At 57.8% G+C, this 23,686-nt stretch overlaps 1 protein-coding gene across 1 annotated transcript; it reads right to left on the minus strand.

Moving 5' to 3' along the window:
* Positions 1-527: 527 nt before the first annotated feature.
* On the minus strand, positions 528-13,596 carry LOC114489153 (transmembrane domain-containing protein TMIGD3-like). The gene is given in 7 exon segments (XM_028503148.2): positions 528-839; positions 842-867; positions 2,927-3,027; positions 3,752-3,818; positions 4,598-4,945; positions 6,618-6,724; positions 12,751-13,596. Coding segments are annotated over 7 exon segments (1,062 nt in total). The 5' UTR covers positions 13,098-13,596; the 3' UTR covers positions 528-773.
* Positions 13,597-23,686: the final 10,090 nt, after the last annotated feature.

The raw sequence follows: 23,686 nt of genomic DNA on the forward strand, positions 1-23,686 counted from the left end.
TCCTGGTCGCAGCCCTGCTCGAGCCAAAGGGCCACCTGAGTATCCTGAGCACTGAGACTGGCCGGCACCCTACTGGGAGAGACCAGAAGAGCAGGATTTTAACGGGGATGGCAGAGGCAGCATGGGGAGACCCTGGGCACCCCCCGAAATGGCAGGAGGGAGGCTACGTGGGGAGAGAGGATGTAGACACGCAGTGTGAGCCGAGAGCTTTGGTGATTCGGGTATGCGTGACAATGTAACATCGCTTGCACGCCCAGCAGCTGGCGCCCCGCTCTTGATTTGTGTTGCCTGATTTGAATGAACATTTGAGTTTTCACACTTCGGTTTCTCGTCAATCAAAAGCAGCATCCATTCAGTCTGGTGGCGGTTTCCCCTACAGGACTGCCTTTCCCTGAGGGAATGTGACAGGCACGGCCTAGCCTCTCTCCCTTGCTTTGGGTAGGACAGCCCCTAATACCAGTTCAGGAGTAAGTCGGAATAAGTACACTTTAAAAAGAAACTTCTCCAGAAATACTTTTCCAGTGACGTCCCGGGAGAAGTTAGTCATACTTTGGAGCTCGTTCAACACCGCTTAGAAATTTATTGGCTCACAAATGCAATGCAAGTGGTCTCCAGGGCCCCCACACCGAGACTGCCCCTCCTCCTGTGTCCTCCGACTGGCCTTGCGCGGGCGTGGCCTGGCGTAGCCGCTCTGGCCACCGCTGCTCTTACCTAGCTGCAGCGGTGGGCCAGTCGTCACGGTGATTCTGCTGGAGCCTCACTTTGCTTAGAAACTAAATAAAAGAAATCTTCAGTCGCATCTGTCCAATTTGAGCCACTTCCTTTGGGGTCAGGACACGCACGGGAGGGGCTTCAAAGAGTCGTTTACTTCGTGGGAAACAAAAAGGAAAACCAGAGTTGAGAGTTGTCGCCTACCCCTGTGGAGGGCTTCTGTGGCCCAGGCTGCCGACTCTCTCCCGAGGGCTTCCAGGCACCCGACGCTGATGTTTGTTTTCGGGCCGAAATCCAAGCTTGTTGGTCAGTGAGAAGTCTTGGTGCCTGAGCTCCGGGGTGGGAAGGCTATGGGCTCTTTCAGAACCCCAGACCGTAAAAGCCAGGCAAGACCTGGGTTCAGGCTGCCGTGCTTCCACAGCCTGAGTGGGAGGAAGCGGGCCACTCACGAGCAGGCTGTGCTACTACTCCTCGCTGGAAGGGTATAGGGTTGGGGTCCCGTGTCACCACTTTCCCATGTCTCTCCTCTACTCACTTTGGGTGACGATTTTGCTGTGTGTGTGTGTGTGTGTGTGTGTGTGCTCACACTTGCGTGTGTGTGTGTGTGTGTGTGTTAGCCTATCTCTCCCTCCCTGTACTATGAACTCCGTGGAGACACATGCTATTTCCTTTGCTCATGTTTGCAGCCCCAGCACCGAGCATGGTCCCTGTTCACTGAACGAAGGAATTGAATGTATGAATAAAAACCCCGGGGGGTGTGAGAATGGGGTCCTCAAGGGTGGAAGCAGAAAGCAGGCCAGAGAAGTAAAACTGATGCCCATGCTGTTAAATAGGTCATGCTTTCAGTGACCGTGGTTTTTGCAAAAACCTAGACTACAAATGTGTCCCCATGGCCAAAACAGAGAAAGATATTGCTTTGTCACCTATATGGTTCCCCAAGCTCCTAGAAAACAAAAGACCAGGAGTGCTGGGGGAGCTAGGGCTCATTTCTCAGGGGTCCCGCTGTGGCCACGGGGCTGGACTGTCACAGGGAAAGAATGAGACCTGTCGGCCTCAGCTTGGAGTTTCAGATTTTTCTGGCCTTAGATCTTCATGTTTCATTAACAAGAGTCTCAAGGTCTGTTTCTCCCATTCTCTGAAATGTTGTTTTTCTACATTTTCATAGCCAGAGGGGGTTGGCGTCTCTCTTGCAATCATACCTACAGTCTCTCCATTGCTCAAGTATTTCTGTGGAAATACTTGAGCATTGGAAGGAAGGAAGGAAGGAAGGAAGGAAGGAAGGAAGGAAGGAAGGAAGGAAGGAAGGGAGGGAGGGAGGGAGGGAGGGAGGGAGGGAGGGAGGGAGGGAGGGGAGGGAGGGAGGGAGGAGGAAGAAGGAAAGAGAGAAACTACTGGCGAAACAGTGGTATTTGTGTCTGGTGTCCTTTCTACCACTTGAGAGGCTAGCAGAATGCCCATGTAGTGGCCTTGGGGACTTTGGTTTCTTGGAGGCCGCCCCAAAGGAAAGGTGGACAGGTCCTCACAGCCCCTCCTGAAGGAAGCTCCTGTTCTCTGTTTGGGGCTGGGGGGCCCTCCAGGTCAGAGAGTTGTGGGGCTCAGAGCTCAGGGCGGAGGAGCCAGGGAGCGGACCTACCAGAGGTGTGGGGATCACAGGGGAAGCTTGGCTGGTTTTCTGGCTCCTGCTCAGGCCTTTACCTGTAATTGTCCGAAGGTGGGAGAAGGCACACGGCTTAGAGCCCGCTCTCCCGGGGCCTGGGACTAGGGTCGCTGCCCCCAGGCATGTCCTCTTCCCCTGCTGACCCTTCTCTGGGCAACCTTTCTCTGTCTGCTCCCCCAGGGGCCCCAGAAGCTCCATTGATGGGAGGCTTGGCTTCTCGTCCCTCCAGATGAACCAGACGTTTCACTCGGGGAGTAGGGCTGCCTCCCAGGGGGTGTGTGTGCGGGAGGCGGGCGCCCTGCAGATGTGGGGCGGGCACGACTGTCTCAGGGCCTCCCACCTCCCTCGTCTGCACAGCCCTCTGCTGAGGAAGGGTGCAGGGCCCTCTCTGTCCCCTCTCACGGTGCCCAGTTGCCACGAGGCCAAGTCTCCCCAGGCCGCCGACCAGCTGCACTGGGTCTCAGGGTCCAGCCGACAAGAGGAGGGTCCCTCTCGTTCACTGGAAAGCTGCTCCCTGATCCCCTTCACGCCTCCTCCCCTCCCCGAGCCGCTGCTCGCCTCTCCTGGCTCTCTGACACCTCCTCCGCTGGAACAGGTGGCTGATGATGGAGATGATCCCCACCGCTGTGACCAGCACGCAGAAGACGAGGATGGACATCCTGGGAGGGGGCACGGACAGTTTTACATCCCTTGGAAGAAACCACCTCTGGCTCTCGGCGCAGGATCCCCTAGTCTGAGACCAGACCCCCCCCCCCCCCGCCGCCAACCTCCACTGCCCCGTCCCTGCGCCCAGCCAGCCCCTGGCCCCCACCCTCCAGAGCACACGTCACTGGACCCGGGGCAGGTGTCTGGCTGTGCAGGGCTGAGCCCCTTCCTCGGAAACAAACCTGGGACCTGGAGTAGACGGATCCAGTCTTAGACTGTCTAGGCCTTTGAGGGGGGGACATGAGCTCAGCAGTTTAGGCATGGGTGTCTATCTTCTCCCGGGGGGGGGGGGGGTGGGGAGCACAAAGGGCAGTACTGGGGAGGGGACGAAGCAAACACCGCCAGAGCAGCAGATAGGTGGCGCTGGTGAAGTCCTGCCGACGCCCCCAGTGGTCTCTGAGGGCCACCAGCCATGTCCCTGCCCTTGCATTTAGGAGACGGTGCTCTCTCCTTTCTCACGGAAACAGGGACAGGGCAGTTCTGAGCCCTGCCTTGGCCTCTTTGACCAAGAGCCCTCCACTGTATCTTTTTAAAGAAACCAGATGGTCACTGGTTGAAGAGACGGAGCGGTGGTGGACGACAACACGCAGCTGAGGGGCGGGTGCAGGCCAGTGGTCGTGTTGGGGGGTCGCCCCTCCCGCCCCGCCCAGTGGGTTTGTCTCCTAGGTTTCTGCTCACCTGGAGTGATCGGCCTTGTGCACCACTCTGGAAGGCCTGCAGCTTCTGCTCCTGTTCCCTGCCGGGCCTGCACCGGCAAGGATTTGCTGAGAGTCGAGCGAGGCCGTTCCCAGGCCCAGCCTTTGCCTCTCATCTCTGCACCTCTGTCTGTCATTCCCTCAATCCGCGGAGAATGGGTAATGCTGGGTCAGGCAGAGACACCAGGGACAGCGGTGTGTCCCCGCACAGGGGTGACACCTGAGGGAACCAGTCGGAACTGAAATCCAGCCCCCACTCTGCTCTCTGAGCCATGCCCTCGGACCCTGACTGGGCTCCATGCACCAAGAGGAGGGGCACCTTTGCAGATGGACACGAAAGCCCTGGGCAGCCCTGAAGCGGCCCCTGGCGAGAGAGCCCCAGGCTGCAGGCTCTGGGAGGGGACACCGGAGGCACGAGAGGGCCGGTGCCGATACTGACCTATCCTTACAGAGCTGGTCAACAGGTGGCATAACCGCCACCTCGTGCTCCGGACAGCTACCAAAACCCAGTGGGGGGAGTTCCGTCACAGGGGCTTCTTCATCACAACCTCAACACCCTTCCTGACTGGCAGCACAAAGCGCTCACACTGTCGGCCCCCACAGGCCTCCCCAGGTGCCAGGAGCACCCCAGGGGCCCAGACACCCACCTCTCCCCCCAAGTCCAAGCTAACCCCCAGCACCCCCAGCTGCCGCCATTCTCTGCAGTGAAGGAGAGAGCAGACAATCTTGGAGGGACCTCAGCCAGTGCCCACGGGCTTCAGTGGGCACTTCCCAGTGGACAGCCACCACCGTGGGGCACCCCCAGGGAGACCCCCGGTGCGCCCCTTACCCTTCACGGGCCAGAAGTCACTGGCGCGGACTCCTCCGCTGTCACTCACAAGCAGCTCGGTGAAGTCCATGTCGTCCCGCGCAAAGTCCCGCTGGATGCCACACCAGTACCAGCCCGCGTCCTCCCTGGTCAGGCAGGACACGGTGACGATGAGCTGGCTCCCCGTGTCCGTCAGGGCCACGCGGCCCGTGCTGTTGGGTGTGAAGGCGATGACGTCGCAGTAGTCTCGGAAGTAGCCCCGGCACCAGTACTTGGGGTGGTCCTTGTAGTGGGCGTCATAGCTGCAGACGGCAGACGCCGTGTCCAGCACGAAGCTCTCCTTGACCCTGTTGTCCATGACCATGGCCTCTGTCCGAAGACACATGCACAGGAAGGGAGGAGGGGGTAAAGCGGGGATAAACCGTGACGGCAGGAGGCTTGCCTTGCGGCGGTGAACACACGATACCATATACAGATGACGCATTATAGAGTTGTACACCTGAAGCCTATATGATCTTATGAACTAATGTCACCCCAATAAATTCCCTAAAACACACACACCCATGCATGAAAACACCATTTTTCTTTTAAACACAGTGCAGCTCCTGCCCTCCTGGAGGGAAAGTAACTAAAGCGTGGGAGGCTGCCTCTCGCCTGTTTGGGGCGGCACCTGTTACGGGCTGAGTGAGAAGCCTGTCTAAAGGTCATATGTCGAAATGCTCCCCCGAGGAGTGCAGAGTGTGACCATATTTAGAGCCAGGGACTTTACAGAGGCAACGAAGTTGAAATGGAGTTGTGAGAACGGGCTCTAGTCCACCGTGACCTTTGTCCCACCCTCTGTCCCACGACAGAAGGAGTGATCACGTGAGGAGGACACCGGCAGAAGGGGCCCCTCTGCAAACCAGAGAGGGGCCTCGGGAGAAGCCAAACCTGCCAAAGCCTTGACCTTGAACTTCTAGTCTCCACAACTCTACGGAAGTGAATTTCTCTGGTCTAAGCCGCCCAGGCTGGCTGCGGGGCCTGTCACAGCTGGCCCAGCCAATGAATGCAGCAGCCCTGGGGGAGTCTTCTCCCCCCGCCCGCCCCGGGGGCAAAGGGTGCATAAAATATGGGTCCCCCTCTGCAAGAACAGCAGAGGCCTCCCACCATGGCTTGGTGGGAGGCTTGAGGAGCCTCAGGCCTCCTGTTCAGGGATCTCTGCCCCGAGCCTCCCCTCAACCTTGCACCCTAAAAATGAAAGCGGAAAGGCTAGGGAGCATCTGCTGGCCGCATGGGGCTGAAAACAGGGAAGCAGGCCCTGTTCTTCAGGACCAAGAGCTTCTTATTTCCCGGCTGCAGGACCAGCGTGAGGATCGATATCATCTCAGGATATTGCACAACGAGGAAGTCATGCAAACCACATCCGGCTTGACCGTGGCTGGGGAAGTGGCCAACCAAGGAGAAGAGATGGGGGCAGCAGCCTCTCCTCGTCTCAGCCTCCAGATGTGGGCCCGGCTCCCCTCAAATGCTGCCCCCGGGGCAGCTCACGGCGAGCGGGACCACCCTGCAAAGCAGGCTCACGCCCTTGATGTCCATGGATAGAATACGAGCTTTTGTCCTCACGTCAGCCTCCCAGGGAGGATGATGTGATGCTCAGTTTACAGGTGGGGGCGCTGAGCCGGAGGCATGCCGCAACTCTCAAAGGCCACGTGGCCGGAGGGCAGTGGAGCCAGGGCCAGCCCAGCCTCGTCTTCGGAGTCAGCAGTGGGCAAAGATAGGAAAGGCCCATCCCAACATATCTGCACACACATTGGTAAGGGGGCAAGAGGAACCTAGACTAACAGAGAGAACACAGAGCCCTCATTGAAGCCAAGGGTCTGAAATTCCCCACCGCCCTGTAACCGGAGACACGAACAACTATTCTGGACAAGATCTATTTTCGCCTCCTTTTATTTCCCCATCCCACTCCTTCAGCGGTCCGAACTACCAAGCAGGAGAGGAGAAGGCAGCGCAGGCCTCTGGGAAGCCGGGGGAGCTGACGGTGTCCTTCCCCACGTCTTACCTGAAAAGACGGTCACAGAGAGTAGAAGGAAGAACCCCATGACCGGGTGGAAACAAGCCTTCCACTGGAGGGGTGAGTTGTATCCAGGGGTCTCAGGAATCCTGGGTCTGTTGAAGGGAAACAGGTATCTTTGAGCTTAATGTGGTTTTGTCCTGTAGGGAGAAACCAGGGACAAGGGGACAACCAGTTAATCCAGGCAGTGTGACCACGTACAGTGCCCAGGGTGTGCGCTGCACAGGGCACCTCATTGGAGGGACACCATTCATGGACACAAACTACAGAATAAAGCAGGGCAACTGAGAAAATTCTGGGCTCCCTAGCAGACTCCAAAACAGGAATGGAGACTCCCACACAGGTGAAGACCACCTGACACGAAGCCCTGCCCACACACCCCACCAGAGGCACACACTCGTGCGTGCAACTGTGCCGTGCCCTGCCGACGTTCCGGTGTCCCCAGAGGCCGTCCATGTGGCCCGTACACCACGATGGGGGGCAACTCCTCTTCAGCTGAGAGGAAGGCTTGTAAGGAGACACCTAACCTCCCTGACTCCGGAGTGGAGGCCGTAGCCTCACTGGGGGCGGGGTTAGGGGTGGACCACGAAGCTGTCGGGAGCAGATGGGTCCCGACGGATTGGCAGCACGTGAGCAGACCCGCAGCCAGCCCAGGAAACCAGCCCCTTATCTGCAGAAGAGGCCCAGGATGCCAGCCTGCTCCATGTCAGACCAGCAGGAAGTTGGGCCATCCTCTCCACCAGTAGCCCAGACCACCAAAGAGCACCCCTGTAAACAACCAGCCCCAAACGGCCAGGACTTGATGATAGCAGACGGCTCCCCTCATTTTTGTCCTGCTTCCAAACTGGGACCGACCAGAGAAGGTCAGATGGCCCCACTAACCAAGCACACAGGAGGCCCCCCTGTAGTCAGCCGGCCAGCAGCGTCCCCAGGACATCAGCCCCAGTCAGGTCCCCTGCAGCCTCCCCGGCTCCCAGCACAGCGCGTCCCCACTCCCCTGGCCACCTCAGAGTCTCCGCCCAGATGCAGGGGACGGCGGCTGAGACTCCCCGGCTGCAGTAAACTAGGAACAGACAGTCTTTGCTTTTCTCATTTAGTCTTTATCCATAGTTGACTTGATTTTTAAAAACTGGATAAATAAACCCAGCTACTCAACATGTATCTTTGTTCCAGTGAAACCATGCCCATATGTGGGCAGGGGAAGCAACCTCGGTTTTGTCAGGGTGGTCGTTTCACTCTCTTCCTTTGGAGTAAAAGCCCAACAGCCACTGTTGCCTGTTCAGCCGAGGGGAGCTGGCCAGGAGATGCGATTCGGGGAGACCCGGGGTGTTGTCTCCAAACCTGAAACCTGGGTGTAACTCCCCATTTCTACCCAAGTTCCTCATGCCTTATTCTTGGGTCATCTTTTCTGAGTTCACCCCAAGGGACATTTTCACTTTAAGGGCTTCTTCTGGACAGGTGGAGCTCCTTAGCTCAGCAGATGCCCATTTGACAAAAAACAAAACAAAACAAATCTACTCCATCAGGAAGAGAAGAGAGGGGAGGAGGAGAAAGGGAGAAGAGAAGACAGTACGTTTCTGAAACTCAGGGGCCACAGCTCTGAGGGGTGACATCTGATGACCCAGGGCAGACTGCTGATTTGTTCTTGGGGAAATGATCCTTTTAAATCAAGTTCCCAGAAAGGGCTGGTGCTGAGTGTTGCTATAGCAACCAAGTTTGAGATTGTAAATCAAGAAGCTCGAATGAAGATCACCAGAAACTGAGAACTAACCAGAACTTCCCTCAAGCTGCCCCGTAGGCAAAGCGAGGTTCCTTGGCACAACGGTGGGCCAGGGCCACCAGCAGCCCCAGAGTGGACCCAGGGCCTGGGCCTGGAGGGACATTTTAACTAGACACAGAAATTAACTAGGAGGGAAGCCTCAACTCAAAAAAGGGAATACCACTAAGAAAAAAGTTGGGGAGCAGGTGGAATTCTTAAGGAAAAACATCCCCCAAAATGTGGAAGGGGAGAGTGTCAGGGATAAAGCCACCCCCACTCCCAGGGACCCACAGGAACTGGGGGGCTGTGTCCATCTTCCGCCCCCAAGATATGATCGCCAGTAATGCCAGGAAGTGGGTGGGTGGGTGGGTGGGTGGGGTGACCCGCTCAAACTTCCCAGATAGTGTTGGCCCTTCCTGGGGTGACGGGAGGGGGAACCAGGACCCTCCCCGGAGATGTTAACCGGATGAACAGGGTTGCCAGACGCCCACGTCAGAGCAGGGTTAGGATGAGCTTTCGGGACTGGCTACGAATTCACTTTTTTATTCATTTCACTGCTCTTGTCCTCTTGGGTGTGGTTTAATTGAAGTCCCCATCTTTCTGCTCTTGTCAAGTTCATACATTTATTGTCTTGGGAGTAGGCGCCCACAGGTGTAATTTTGGATAGGCCACACCAGAGCTGCCACCTGGAATCTCCAAAGCCACACTCTGTGCTTGGCTGATATGACTTAAACTCTACACCTTCCTGGTGTCCCGATTAATGAGAGACCAACACTGGTAACGAAGGCAAAAAAAAAAAAACGCAAACCCCAAAACCCAGCAGTCCTAGGGTGTATAAATAGTAGCTTGAGCCTATGCATGTGCTAATTGTACACCAGGTGAACTTGAGAGTTTGGACTTTGGAGAAGTTCCAAGCCCTTCATGTCTGAGAACAGGTGGTGAGAAGCTGGGGTTCTCCCATAAGGCAGGGGTGAGTTTAAATCCCAGTTCTCCTACTTGTTAACTGTGTGACTCTAGAAAAATTACCTAATGCCTCTGTGCCTCAGTTCTTTTGTCTGCAAAATGGAGATAATAATACTGGTGATACCTACCTCAAAGACAGTCAAGACCTAAAGAGATAATGTATGTGCACAGCTCAGTGAATTGAGCGCGGGCTGAGAACCAAAGCATTGCAGGTTCGATTCCTAGTCAGGGCACATGCCTGGGTTGGCCTGCATGGCCCCCAGCAACTGCACATTGATGTGTCTCTCTTTCTCTCTTTCTCCCTCCCTTCCCTCTCTAAAAATAAAAAAAAAAAAAAAAAGATAATGTATGCAAAGTGCTTAGTACACAGAAAACGCTCAGCGGAGGGTAACTATGCAGCATCTTTTTGCCCCGCCCCCCCTGCTCCTCTTACAATGAAACACCAGAGGAGATACTGGGACTCAGCTCAAGAGGGAGAACCATTCTTCCTCCCTCAGTCAATAAACGGACCATGAAGCTGGCAAGAGCCCTGATCACCCCAGGTGAAAAAGGAACAGCGTGTTTTGAAGGGAAGGGCGAGGCGCCCAGGATTCACGCAGATGAACATGCACATGGCTCCAGGTGGCCGGCAGGCTGTGAGCCCACGCGTGCCCCTGACCCTCATCAGAGAGCTACACAGAGGGTGGCTATCATCTTTTATTTACTCAAACACATGTACACGTGAATTCCATACTTTAAGCACCCCCTTCAACCGAGTTCCCTCCTTCTGTCCCCACTGGCTCCTGGGCCTCTGCTGAGAGCCGGCTCCTCCGCTCAGTCCCACCGTGGCGTGGAACTGCGTCCCCATCACATAGGTGTGTGGCCTGAATGGGGCCTTTTGTTAAGTCGATGAGGTATCCTTTGGATTCCGTGACTTCTGTTTAAGAAGGAGGAAGACAGGCGATATTAACAATACAACATGCTCCTCGAGCCAGGCATCAGAAAACTGAGTTAGAGAGGAAAGACAAAAAAAAAAAAGAAATCAAATTTGAAGAAGAGGGTAGTAGAAGAGGTACACCTGGAGACACCCGTGGAAGGAATCAAGGATGCGAAAGACCTCAGCCCAGGTGGATTGGGCCTAAAGCGTGTGTGTTGACGTTGAATCTGAAGATCACTGAGACCTTTGTCTTTCATGGATAACTATTAAGAAATCTGTTCGACATCTGAGTCCAAGGATTCAGAGGGCTGGCAGGTCATGCAGGCTTTGAGGATCACTAAGTAGGTTTCCTTGAACTTCTTTATTTTGAAAGCATAGATGATAGGGTTCATCATGGAGTTGGCATGGGACAGCAGGATGCCCAGGTTCAGCACCACGTCCGGTACCACGTTCCCCTTGAAGTGGATGACACAGTTGATGATGGATAAAGGCAGCCAGGACAAAACAAACAGAAAGAGAACCAGAAACAGAGACTTGGCTGTCTTGAACTCCCGCCCGTAAAATGCACCTGTCTCTTTGGAGCTTGAAGAGTTCTGATTGAGTCGGCGCCGGATGATGCAGAAGATGTCGAGGTAGATGGTGCACATGGCCACGAGGGGGATGAAAATCCAAGTGAAGAAGCTGAAGTAGACCATGTAGTCCATCCTCATGACGGAGAGGAATTGGCAAGGAAGCGAGGTGCTGTTTCCGGGCAACCCTGGGAACGTTTTCTTGTTCCAGCCAAACATGGGGGTCAGTCCCACCAGGAATGACAGCAGCCAGCAAAGGCCCAGGGCACACCATATTCTTCTTTGAGTGGTGACCCTCCTGTATCTGTTTGAATGGAAGAGAGTGGGTGAGTTCGCGGCGTTTGCTAAGAGGTGGGGGGACAGAGAGCTGCTAAGGGGAGGGGTGAGAATGTTAGTGTTCTGTGACCATTTCCACAAGTCTGCTGGGTGTGAAGGCAAGACGAATAGATGGTCATTCGAGGAAAATCTGCAAACTTCTTTCTAAAGGAGTACGAGCTATAATGGATCAGGAAGTTACCTAGACTCAGGTGCCTGCATGCTCTACCCGCGAGTCCATTTGTAGCCCAAGAATTCTTCAATTCCTGGGAGGTCAGCATCATCTCGGTCTCCTGGGATCGCCTCTGTGGTGGGAAATGATCTCGAAGCATGTTTGCCTGCACTGTTTTGTTTGTGGTGTTTGTTTTTCGGTGCCAATGTCCTTTGATTATACTCTGCCTCCCCCCGGACCCCCTTTCCCTTGCATGCCCAGCTTCTGCTCCTGCAGGGACGCCCACACTGGGTGTGTGAGTGACAGGAATGTGTGGTGTTGGGGAGGTCATGTTGAAATGCTTCCGGGTCCATCAGAGCCTCACCCAGGAAGAGCCATCATTTCTCCTTAAATCGCCCTTCCTGACAACATTCTCCCGACGGCAAGCAGAAAACTCACAATAAACTGGAGACCTTTTTTTTTTTATGGTGACTTCCATTTCACTGATGACAATAGTGAAAATAAATGGTATAGTTTCCATTTCTTGAGCAGAGACTATACGCCAGGCACTTTTTTTTAAGAGCCTCGCTTGTGTTCCCTCGCTGTGATGAGGAGGGTGTGATTATCGTCCCCATTTCAGAGGTGAGAGGGTGAATCACACAAGTAACTAGTGCAAGCCAGAAGCGGTGAAGCTCAGACTGCAGGGAGGTAAGGCTGCGTCCGGAGCACCTCAACCGCTACGCAAAGATGAGGAACCAGAGCACAGAAACTTCTATCACGTGCCCAAGATCAGACTTCAAGATCTGGGACTGGAACTCAGGCTTGTTTGTATCATAAGTTCTCCTCTAGTTCCCTCACGATGTTTCTTCCCCAAGAGGAGAGAGGAGAAACACGAGACCCAGAGAGCCAGGACGCCTGGGGAGTTGGATTTCTCCATTTGGCATCCCTTCCGTTCCCTTGGTCACAGGAAAGAACGTTACTATTTTGTGCAGGGGAGAACTTTTTTGGTCCCCTTCTGGACATGGAAGAGGAAGCAAAATTAAAAAAACAACTTTAAAATAACCTACATTTGCAGGGAACAGAAGTGTGAGTTTATCTCCTCATATTCTTATCTGTCTGTTCTTTATCTTATCTAGTAGGAGGCTATCATTTCTGAAAGGCAAGAGCATTTTTTACTCATTAAATTTGCAGCAGGCTTTTATCACCTTTAGATCCTCTGGCTGATAGAGCAGATATTCCCTTAGCCATTTGGGGGAGGGTGGGGTTCCTTTGTTTCTTGTTCCTGAGTCTCAGCTCATCATTGCTAAACCCCTCATGAACCAAATGGTGGAAAGAACTCCTTTCAAGTGCAGAGGCCAATTTGGATTTGTTTTCATCAAAAAGTCCGGCGCCTGGACTCTGTAGCCCCATTTCCCAGGCCCCACACCACCCCTCTTTGTGCAGGTTACCTGACCGTGAGCTTGACCCGCAGGTATCGGTCCACGGCGATGGCCAACAAGAACAGGATGGAGGCGTGCGTGAAGACCAGCAACAGGCAGGTCATGAAAAGGCAGCTATAGAAGTCGATGGTGATGCCCAGGCTGATAACAATGGCCAAAGGCATGACCAGCACCCCAACAGCGATGTCGGCCAGGGCTAGAGAGACGATGAAGTAGAAGGTGGTGGTATGCAGGCTGGGGTTCAGCTTGACCACCCAGATGACCAGCATGTTGCCCACTATGGCGCAGAGCCCGATGACAGCCTCTGCGGTGATGTAGGAAATCTTGACCAACGGGTCGGTGCTGTTGACAGCCATCTTGGTTTCCCCGAGGAGCCCCCCCAAGGCGACAGGCACGCAAACAGGATCCGTGTGGGCCAGGGAGCGCCCGCTCTTGCTGGAGGTCCGGGCGCAGCGGTGGCGGTCTCAGACTCACAGCTCACCCATTCCTTCTCGAGGCCAATGGAGCGTTCTCCCCGACGGCCCCTGTCCTTAGGGAGAGCCCATCACAGGGCAATCAGTTCTGGTCCCCTCGGCCGGCCACACATCCCAGCTTCCCGCGAGCCCGGAGGACAGTCCTACGTGGGCTGAATCTGAAAGAGCTGTGGCACTTAGTTCCCCAGGCAGATGCGCCCGAGGACTCCGCCTTCCCCGGCCCGAGGGCTAACGAAGCGCCATCGAGATAAGCAGTGCTCTTCAGGGGTGTTTCAGGAAGTGAGATGAGCCGGGAGGAAGCGCAGGGCAGGAGCGCTCGGCAGGCGGTGGAAAGAGCGGAGGAGGGGGTGTGAGCGGCAGGGAGAAGGCTCGGCCTCCCGTTGGTGCACTCGGACCGGACGCGAGTGCCGCGCAGCTCGGGGCGGGAGAGGAGCTGGGAGCGCGGACGGCGGTGTGGTGGCGGAACGGTCCGGCTTTCTGCTGGCGCAGCAGAAATTCCCAAGACAAAGAGGGAACCAGAGACACGGTGGACAGGAAATAGATTTTGCTGGCCGGCCCCTCACCTCAGCCAGAATTTGCTCTTCCCGGTGCGTGCAGCATAGAGACCGACCGAGTGTGAGCCTCCACATTCGTAACAGAAATCTCAAGGTGATAGTGTTCGGAGGTGGGGCCTTTGGGGGATTATGAAGTCCTAAGGATGGAGCCCTCGTGAGGAGATGGACCAGTGACCCCGCAGAGCTCTCCCAGCCCTCCCACCCACCATGAACCACAAAGTGGGTCCTCATCAGACACAGATTCCACCTGTGCCTCGATCTTGAACCTCGGAGCCTCTTGAACGGTGAACACTAAATTTCTGTTGTTTATAAAGCACCCACTGCTTGCTGGGCACAGCTGGAACCCAGCCTTTGTACCCAAGATCTTTTGCCAAAGTGACAAGCTCAGATCCTCTGCTCAGAGTAGCAGAAACTGAGCACCTCCTGTAGGCACCACGGCTGCCGCTCCTCCTCCTCCCCTTCTCAGCCCACAGCCCACCACGCCCTCACACTAGTAACCACGTGGGTCCAGTCCGTGGGAGGCACAGCAGGACAGCAGGGTGACCGGCCGCGCAGAAAGGAAGGAACGCGCACTGTGTGCCTGTGACCACGTGGCACTCCCTCCTCCCCTCGTGCCCCCAACCCTACCCCCACCCTGCGGTAACTGGCGTCTTCTGCCTGGGAATCAGGGCAGCTTTCTCTGAAGTTGCTCCCCTGGTCTCACCTCCGGGGAACCAGACCCTCAAAAGCAATTGCTGTTTGAGGGCAACCTAGTTCAGTTGCTTCTCAGTGTCGCCCAAATGGGCCTTATTTATTATTGGTTTGAAAGAGAGAGAGGAAGGGGAGAGAGAGGCAGAGAGACGTCGATTTGTTGTTCCATTTACTGACACATTCTTTCATGTGCCCTGACCAGGGATCAAACCCTCAACCTTGGTGTATTGGGATGACGACGCTCTAACCAAATTAGCAACCGGGCCAGGGCCAAAGGGGTTATTGAGAGAGACAGTTGAACCTAAGCCCACAGTTGAACACAGTGGGTGTAAGAGTTTGTCATGTCTGCCTTAAGGCACCAGGCTATGTATAGCCAAAAGCAAAATTCAGCAACAACCAAGTGCTGTTCCGGGGCTTGGAGCTGCCTGGGCTGGGGCCTGCCCGGGTCTTCATTAGCGGTTCTGCGTCTTCGTCACCCACGGGTCCCTGCCGCACCCCAGGCGGGTCCACGTCTGCCTGAGCTCCTTGCTCATGCCCGCAGGACCCGCGCTGTCTCCCTGAGCGACCGCCCGCCCCAGGCCTCCCTGCCTGCGTTTCCGGGCCCCCGCATCCTCCAGCGCCCACTACGCCCCTTCCCTGCGCTGGCTTCCAGCGTGGCCTCTACTGCAACCGCTTTCTTTTATCTCCGCTTCGGGGAAGGAAGTCACAGAGTCATTTCTGAGAGGCCGTGGGCTCAGGAAACGGTCATTCTCACTCTCTAGCCATCTTTGAGTTTGGACGAAGCACTCTAAGAAATGCGCCCTCCCGCCCAGTGGCACATTGCGAGCGCAAGACCCTCTGCTGGAGGGATGAGCTGAGGTGTCTGGTTGCGGGGTTGGCACAGTGGAGGGGCAGCTTTCCTGGGGGGTGTGGCCGCCCCGTCTGCTCTCAGCCCAGCCTGGGGTGGCCGAAAGAGGGGGGGACCTGTTGGCAGAGCGGAGCGTGGGTGGGCACTCAGTGCTGGAGAGCTGGCAAGAGGATGGACAGCTCCTGCTCTTAGAGAGACGCCCAGGTGTGGCCCTCCCCTGGCTGTGGGCCAGAAGCTGGGGGGAGAGCCAAGGAGGCGGGGCCAGGAAAAATGCCCCCACCTTGGAGCCAGCCACCTGGAAGAGGCCCTGGGGACCCAGGTGACAGCTGCAGCCGAAACCTGACTGCTGTGTTTTCAGATTCTTGCTCCTTCCTTCTCTTTGTGCCCAGCTGAGACCTCTTGGAAACAGCCCGTCTTGGCTGAGCGAGGGAAGCCCAGGCCAGGGGCTGTGTGCGGGCAGCGGTCACAAGGGCAGCGTGGTAGGACGGGAGAGCCCTCGGGGAGAGAGTAACCCGCAGGACAGAGGACAGGCAGGGGCACACCTGGGGCCACCGACCGAGCCACCTCTTCTCACCTGGGATTTCTGCTTCCGGAATTCTCTGTGCAGACCTGGGGACTTCCTCCCGTGGACCAAGGAAGCCCTTCCTTACCTGTTCTGAGTACACAGAGCCCATAGCGGCTGGGGGATAGGTAGGGGGGTGATTTTTGGGGGAGTGGGAGAATAGGCTTTCCCAGTCACTTGACGTTTTGGCCCAGGACAAGGCCTTCAGTGTCCTTTGTCCTTTCCAGCAAAGGGCAGTGGAGGGGCCACAGCCACTCTCGGTTAGGCAGCCTCCCTCGTTCCCTCAGGCAGCCTGGACCACCCCAACCTCCCAGCCCATCCCCAGGGGCCAGCCCTGCCCACAGCTTCGGTGTTGCCCCCAGGCTGAAGGGCCAGGCTTCTGGGAAGGGTGGGCGGAACCCTCCGGCACCTGCAACCTGCGGCCGCCTGGTTCCCCCAGAAACCTCAGTCCTCCATGACGATGCCCCGTGGCTTGAGGCTGCTCTCTCACTTCCTCTCCCCTGTGAGGGTGCTCTGCCCACCCCCCGCGCCCCGCCTCTGCCTGGAAAATGAGGCTGTTCCAAATCCCGACCCTGAAGAAACGGTCCCAGACAGCACCCCCTGCCGAGCTCCCAATGGGCTGAGCTTAGCCCGTTAGCTAGCTCTGGAGGGCAGGGGCGTCTGCTTTTCACGTCTGCACTTCCAGTCTCTGCACGATGCCTGGCGGGCAGCAGGGCTCCGTCTAATTGATGAGAAGCGAGTGGAAGCCCCTCAGCGAGCCAGGGGCATGTACCCAGCAGCGGCACCAACACCAGTAAAGCAGCTAGGACCTGGGAAGCACTTTCCATTGTAACAGCTACTGCATTCAGCATTGTCCTTACAAGATCTTATTCAAGGCTCTCTGATAAAAGAGATACTGTCCTTGCCCCTGAGCTAACCAAGGCCCGGAGCGGTTAAGCCACTTGCCCGGGGTTTGCACGGCCAGGACGAGGCAGAGCTGGCATTCACAGCCAGACTCCCGGCTGCAGGGCACAGGGTCCGATCCCAGCCTTTGCTCTGAGCAAGTGAGTGACCACGGAAGCTGCCGTAGGTGCCGGAGCCCCCAGATCTGCTGCTGCTGTGTTATCAGGAGGGGGTTCTGAGCTCACGTCTGGGAAAGGAGCGGCCTAGACCATGGGCACAAAGCACAAGTGTAAAGTAGGTCCGGCCCCAGCTCTGAGTTGGGAAGACAGGGAGGAGCCCACGGGCCCTTGTGCGAGCTGGTGGAGCTGGGCCCCCAAAGGGAGCCCTGGGCCAGAAAGAAAAACTTTCATAGGACCAAAGTGCCCAAAAGATTTTTTTTAATAATAAAATCAATTATAAGGGAAACATTTCTCAGGGGATGTTTTCATCTAAAAGAAGGGGCGTGTCTGTTTCAGTTCTTCTAGAAGAACCTGAACTTCAAGGAGGAGGTGAGGCTCTGGGCCTGAATCGCAGGAGAGGCCACTGGAGTCCTCCGGAGAGACCTCACTTGTCCCCAACCCCGGCCAGGAGCCTCCTTGGGCTGATGCATCCATCCAACCACAAGGCTGCAGCCTTAACCTTGGAGTTCTGCTTAGTGTCTGGTGAGAGGTTGGCCAGAGACTCATCTGATTCTCTGCAGCTTCTCAGAAAAGCCCGGGAAACCCTGCAAATGCAGCAGGAGGTGGTGTTGGGGGTGGGGGCGGCGGGGGCGGGGGCGGGGGGGGGGGGGGCCCGGGAAGAGCCGCTGAGCCCTGCCACTGGCGCAGGTGGCCGCCCAGACAGGATGTCGGCAGGCGGAAGGTGGCCGCTTGTGCCGGGGCTGGCTCTCCCGGACTGCAGAGTTGCACAAAATCAGTTCGCTCACTTCCTCTTGGCTCCGCGGCAACTTCCCCAAAGCCTCCTAGCTTTACAGAGCTTTCGGCTTGCTGGCCAACTGTGGAGTCTTAGAAAGACTCAGAGCCCAGGGTGGGCCCAGGAAGGCGGCCAGCCCTTGTTCCCCTCTCCCAGCACTGCCCCCCCCCCCCCTTCGGCCACAGGTCAGGCCAGACGGAGGAGGCTGAGCCCTTCCGGTGGCTTCCTCCAGGGTCTGAGCTGGAGCCACTGTCCCCAGGGGACTTCTCACTAGGGCCCAGCGACTGGAGCCAGTTCAGCTGTGGCCAAGGAGCCAGGGACTTCTGAGACCTGCAGAGTTCAGTGGACCCGGCGCCAGTGTGAGGGGCAGGGGAGGGGTCGGGGCTCCTTCACTCTGAGTAACAGGACATCCTGCCAGTACAGGGGCGCGGCCTCCAGACCTGTCCCCCTCCCCCCATCCGTGTGTCCCAAGCCTCCGGGCGCTGGTGGAGCATCCAGAGAAGGGTTCGGCGAACTTGAAATTTGTTCCAGGTTCTAGGCACTTGCAAAATGAAGGGGTGTTCCAACTACAAGAGTCTTACGGTGAGTATAAGCTTCCAGGCACCAGCTTCACAGCTTATTTCCGTCTCCGCTGGGCGCCATGCTCAGCAGTGACCAGCAGGTGGCAGCACATTTCCACTGCCGCGCAGGGCACGGGTTGTAAAGGATGACTGAGTGGCACCCTCTTAGTCCCTACTTGGCTGGCGACCTCAGGGGTCGCAGAAAGTGAAAAAAGTGAGAATTAGGGGCAAGGGAGACAAGGATCGGCTGCCGACTGCCTCAGTTCAGTCCCACCCCCAGACCCTCCCTGGGCAGTGCCACATTCCATCCTTTTGACTTCCTTCTCGCTGCCGACCCCCATGCCCTTCACCCACATGCCGAGGACAGGGACGAATCCTGGACAGAGAGACTGCTGACCCCAAGCGCACACATGGGCCCATGGGCTGGCCCCGTCTTTCTACCTTCTGCCTAATGACTGTGACGACCCTCGGTAGCGAACCTCGCGCAATATCCGCCTCCCCCCCCCCCCACCGGTCACCTCCCCTGTTTCAACGCCATCGGTGACTTCCCCTCCTGGCTGCCCTCGTGAGAGCTGCCATTGTCCGAAGGCCAGCGGACACGTGCCCGGCCCTCTGGGCCGCCCAGTGCTCACACTCTTCGTCCACAACTCCCTAGCACCCAGCAGGGAGCTGTTACAAGACCCCTTTCCCAGGTGGGGAAACTGAGGCTTGGTGAGGACTGGGTGACCGGCTCCGGGCAGCCTGGCAGAGCTGGGGCCCAGACCCAGTCGACCTTGACCTCAAAGCCCCGGCTCTTTCCAACCAAGCCCACGAGAACTGCCACGTGCCAGTTGTGCCAAAAGCCAACTGTCGTCCGGGGCAGAAATTCTCCAGCATCCGAATGGGTAAGACTTGCTCCACAGGTCAGGCCAGCTCCTGGGGGGCAGTGTGTTCCTGTGTCACCTGTCTGCTCTCCAGCTGTTGTCGAAGATCGGCTAAGGAGATTGTGGCTCCGGCCGGTGGAGAGCGGCCAGCCACCTCTGCCGGCACGTTCTCCGTGTGCCGCTCAGGCATCGAGTCCGGGATCAGACAATGGCCCCGTGAAACCATACACTTCGGCTCCCCGCTGAAACCTTACTCCCTTCGCTGCCTGTTAAAGGACAGCATGGAAAGCTGCCCTCTGAGGGATGTCTCAGCATTGTGTGCCGGCCTAGGCGCCTCTCCGTTGCTGTGTCGCTGACAGAAGGTGTCTGAGGATACATTTCTCCGGAGAGTTTGGTGCTGCAGCAGAGGTTGCTGTTCATAAACCAGCCCTTGCCGTGGCACTCTTCGTGGGAGGCCCTGGAGTGATTTTCCTGGGCAGCCCCGAGGCTGGGAGCCGCTGAGCTACCTCTGCCGTCACGCTTTGCCTTGGTGACATCGGTCTGCCCCACGTGTGCCCCGGCTCCTGTCGGAGAGCGACTCCATCGTGCCCTGTTCTCATACTCTGAGCGGCTCCCCATCCTTTCTGGAAGCAGGCAAGGCAGAAATGATACATGTGTAGAACTAACACTGGAAGGGGCATCGGCATTTATCTCCAAGGCGTGTCTGCAGGTTGATTAGTCCTGGCTGTCACACGAAGATTTCTGCCTGCCCCTCCCCCACCCCCCTGACCCCAAGACTTCAGGGTGAGAAGCTTTTCCTCCACAAGTGGCCCAGGGTCAGGGTCAGTTTGGGCGAAAGAAGGAACCCATGATGACACTCCAAACGCCCTCGGGAGTTAGGTGAGCCCTTCGAGGAAAGTTTTCAATACCATCACTGACCCATCAATACCCAGTAATATCCAGGAAATGCCCCCTCAGGAAGGGTGCGGAATAGGGCATCATTTTATGGTTCCCCACGGGGGGAGTTTATTTTTATTTGTGGACACACCACCTCTCTCCACAAAGGACTGGAATTACTAGCAGGCCGAGTGCGGAGCTTCCTCCTCTGTGCGCCCCCGCCAGCTTACATGGTTCTCTGTTCGAGCGCTGACTACACTACGTTGTGGCTATTGACTTACGTGACTGCCTCTCCCACTAGCTAGTACACGCCCACGGGCTCAGAAGCAGCCTCTGTGAACCCCGTAAGAAAAGATGCTTTATCTCTCTCTCTCTCCCTCCCTCCCGCCCCACCCGCCTCCTCCCCAAGTACCAGGAGGCTGGAATAGCACCAGGGCACGTGGAGGACCTGCAACCAGTTCTCACCGAGCGAGCGCAGGACGCCGCGACCTCGGGCCTGCTCCTCCTCACCTGGTAGGTCGGAGTGCTGGCCACGCCTCTCTACCAGCCATCGGGAGGGATCTAGAAAGACACCTTCCTCCACCAAAAAGAGCTCTTTGCCCCTGATTCCAATCCCAGACCAGTACGGATGGAAGAGACCACGTGCCCAGTCCGGGTCTGCCCCGAAGGGCCCCGGGAGGGACAGCTGGCGCTGACCGGCGCGGTTTCACACACTGACGCCCGTTTCAGCCTCTCCCCAGCCCAACTGCGAGGCATCTGGGACGCGCCCTCTCACGCACGCCTTCACGCCCACGCGCTCCCCGCCACCGCACGCCACTCCCGGCGTTGCGCCGCTCACAGGCAGAGCTAGTCCCCTCGTCTCCTCACTCGTCCGGGCGCTGCTTTGTCTGCGGGACCGAGAACCACCCCCCCCCCCCCCCCCCCCCCCGTGGGCCTCGCCGGCCGGTTTGGTCTCGCACGTGGCGGAACGGGGCTCACAAAGGCGAGCGACTTGCCCCAGATCACCATGTTGGACGTGGGGCTTCCTGGACACGTGACTGGGGTGAGTCGGAGCAGCGGAGGTTACTGACGCCCAGAGTGGCTAGGTCAAGGTCAAACCTGCAGCCAGCAGCCAGGTTTCTTCACTAACGGAAACGGCTGGGAATCTGTGAGGGTGCACTTGGCAGGTCCTGGGATTCCTTGGCCCTGATGCTCAGTCTCGCCGGAGGGGTTTTCTTCTGTTTCCACCCCCCCCCCCTCGCCCCCCCCCCAACCCCTGCCCCGCACGACCTGCCCCTGGCTTCAGAAATGGGAAGTGTCCCAAGGAGATTATGGGGAAGCAGTAATATTCTCCCTCCTCTGTCCTTCACACTTGCTTTCCCACCCAGCAGGTGGGCTCCCTGGAAGTCCCCCCTGCGCCCAAGACTCCTGTGTGAGCCCGGGGAGAGGCAGCCCAGGTCTGACGGCGCTCGGTTCCCGACATGCGGTTCAGATCACTAGCCCCTGGGAGCCGCCTGGGCTCCCAGCTTGCCGCAGGCTAAAACCCCAGCGCCGTCTTAAACACCAGATTATACCCAGCGATTGTCATAGTTTCTGTTTCTCGTGTGTCCCTCATTCTGGAGGTGCTGGCAGTCCTTGGGGCACACTGCTCACCCTGAAGGGGCCCCTTCTGCGCCCGATGTGAGTGTCGCCGAGTCCGGCCGCCATCTCTGGCCCCAACTGCTGCAGGGCAAACGTGGGGGCCCGCGAGGCCCAGGACTTAATCTGTGTTGCCTGTGTTTGCACTTGCCCTCCCCCCCAAACACCCAGCTTCACCCAGTCTTCCGTTGACCCCGGAAACCTTCCTGATCTCGAGGGAACGGAGAAACGGAGATTGTCCTAAGTCAGGGGCTTAGCCTCAGAGCCGGGCCGGGCTCTGGCCAGTCCTGGCCTCCGCGGTGGCGAGAGCCGCGTTCTCTCCTTGTCCCTCCCAGAGGCATCCGCTGGCCTGCTCTGGCCATCCCCAGAGGAAAGCTGGACCTTGCCTCAGTGACCAGGACTCCAGCTGGAGTGACAGGACCCTGGGTCACCGCCTTCCCCGCCCCACCCCGCACTCCCCCCAGGGCCCATGACTGGGGCTTTTTGTGCCGTCACGGAGTTGGCACCCTCTCTCTCTCCTGCCCATAATGCTGGCTGTTGTCTCGGAGCAAATGGAGCAAGTGACCACCGTGAACTCCAGGCCATCTACACGCTGGAGACCTCGGCGGGGAGGCTGGCGGGGGCGAGGCTGTGGCGGCGGGGAGGGCTGGGAGGGGCTGTGGGAGGGAGATGCCAGGACCTCAGGGAGGAGGGGAAAGGGCACAGCTTCGGCCCAGCGGGCCCCGAGACTCCTGCCAGGCCCCCAGCTCCTCCCCCCCTTCACTTGGAAATGAAGGGAGTCTACACATCACAGCCTTGTATAAATGTCGTGTTACGTGTTCGATTCCGTGTCAAAGCTGGAACGGCTCTGGAAAGCGGCAAGGGCAACCCCCACCTCACAGACGCCAACAAAGGCCCGAAGAGGGACCAGGTGGAGCCCGTCGGCAGCAGAGTCTAGAGCGCCACCAGGCACCGTGTGCGTGCGTGCTCGTGCGTCTGTCTGCGCCGGGTGGGGACTTTCCTCTGCAGTCATACAGAAAGAGCAACTGCCCCTCCTGTGGGCTCCCTGCGGGCCTGGCACCATGCTGGGTGCTGCCGTGGGCTCCCCCTGGGTCCTGCCGGCCCACGGCTGGTGAACGGGGAGCTAGCCTCCAGCCCAGCAGCCACTCACTCCGCCCCCAAGCTTCCCCGCCTGCCCCGGCAGGTCCTGGGGTGGCTCAGCCAGTCCCCACTAATGAGTGACAGAGGCGGAGACTCCAGAATCCTTAATTCAACAGGCAGGTGGCCCCGGGGTTTGCTCTTCCCCCAGAGAAGGAGCCTGCAGGGCGAGGGCCCAGACTCTGACCTGGACCGGCCTCTCTGCGCATGGCGTGGACTGGCCCTGGCCCTGGCCCATGGGAGACGCACTGGCTCTTCCCCCCCCTTTTCCCCGGGGCCTTGGAACCAGGATGCCCCCTGGTTTGGGGAGCACTGATTCTCAGTTCCCCTGTGCCTCGGACAGAAAGTACCTGTTCCCTAAACTGCAGTGTGCTGGCCCCCAGCCCTGCTTTACTGATGCTGGAATCCCCGATGGACGGGCATTTTCAGGCCCCGGCTGCTGGGCCAGCCTGCGAGACGGGCAGCGGGCAGGGGCTGCGTGCTCCCCTGTGGGAGCTGGGGACCTTGCCCGCCAGCCCCATGACTGTCCCTCGTGCCAGGAGCTGTTGGGCTCTGGGGCCACACTCCAGGGGCCTCACTGTCAGTCTGAGCGCCGAAGGAAGCCGGAGGTGACAGAGATGGGGTGTGTCTCCTGGACACCCCTGCAGCCTCAGCCTCAGTGCGGTCAGCTCAGCTCCCTGCTCTACGGCGAGGATGGCACGGAGGGACGGTCAGCATGATTCATTGGGGATGCGGTTTGAGGATGCTGGTGGCGCACGCTCTGGGCATGCCCCTCTGCGGGGTGTCCGCCACGGACCGCAGAGTGGAGCTGCTCTCAGGACAGCCCTGCCCAGAAAGGGCAGCCCCCCCAAATCAGGACCCACCCCGTGATGCCCGTGCTCCGTGCCGTTCCTCCCCAGAGAGCCTGCAGGATCCACGGGACTCCAGCAGGGT

This window comes from Phyllostomus discolor, chromosome 14 (assembly GCF_004126475.2).
Source record: "Phyllostomus discolor isolate MPI-MPIP mPhyDis1 chromosome 14, mPhyDis1.pri.v3, whole genome shotgun sequence".
Taxonomy (NCBI): Eukaryota; Metazoa; Chordata; class Mammalia; order Chiroptera; family Phyllostomidae; genus Phyllostomus; species Phyllostomus discolor.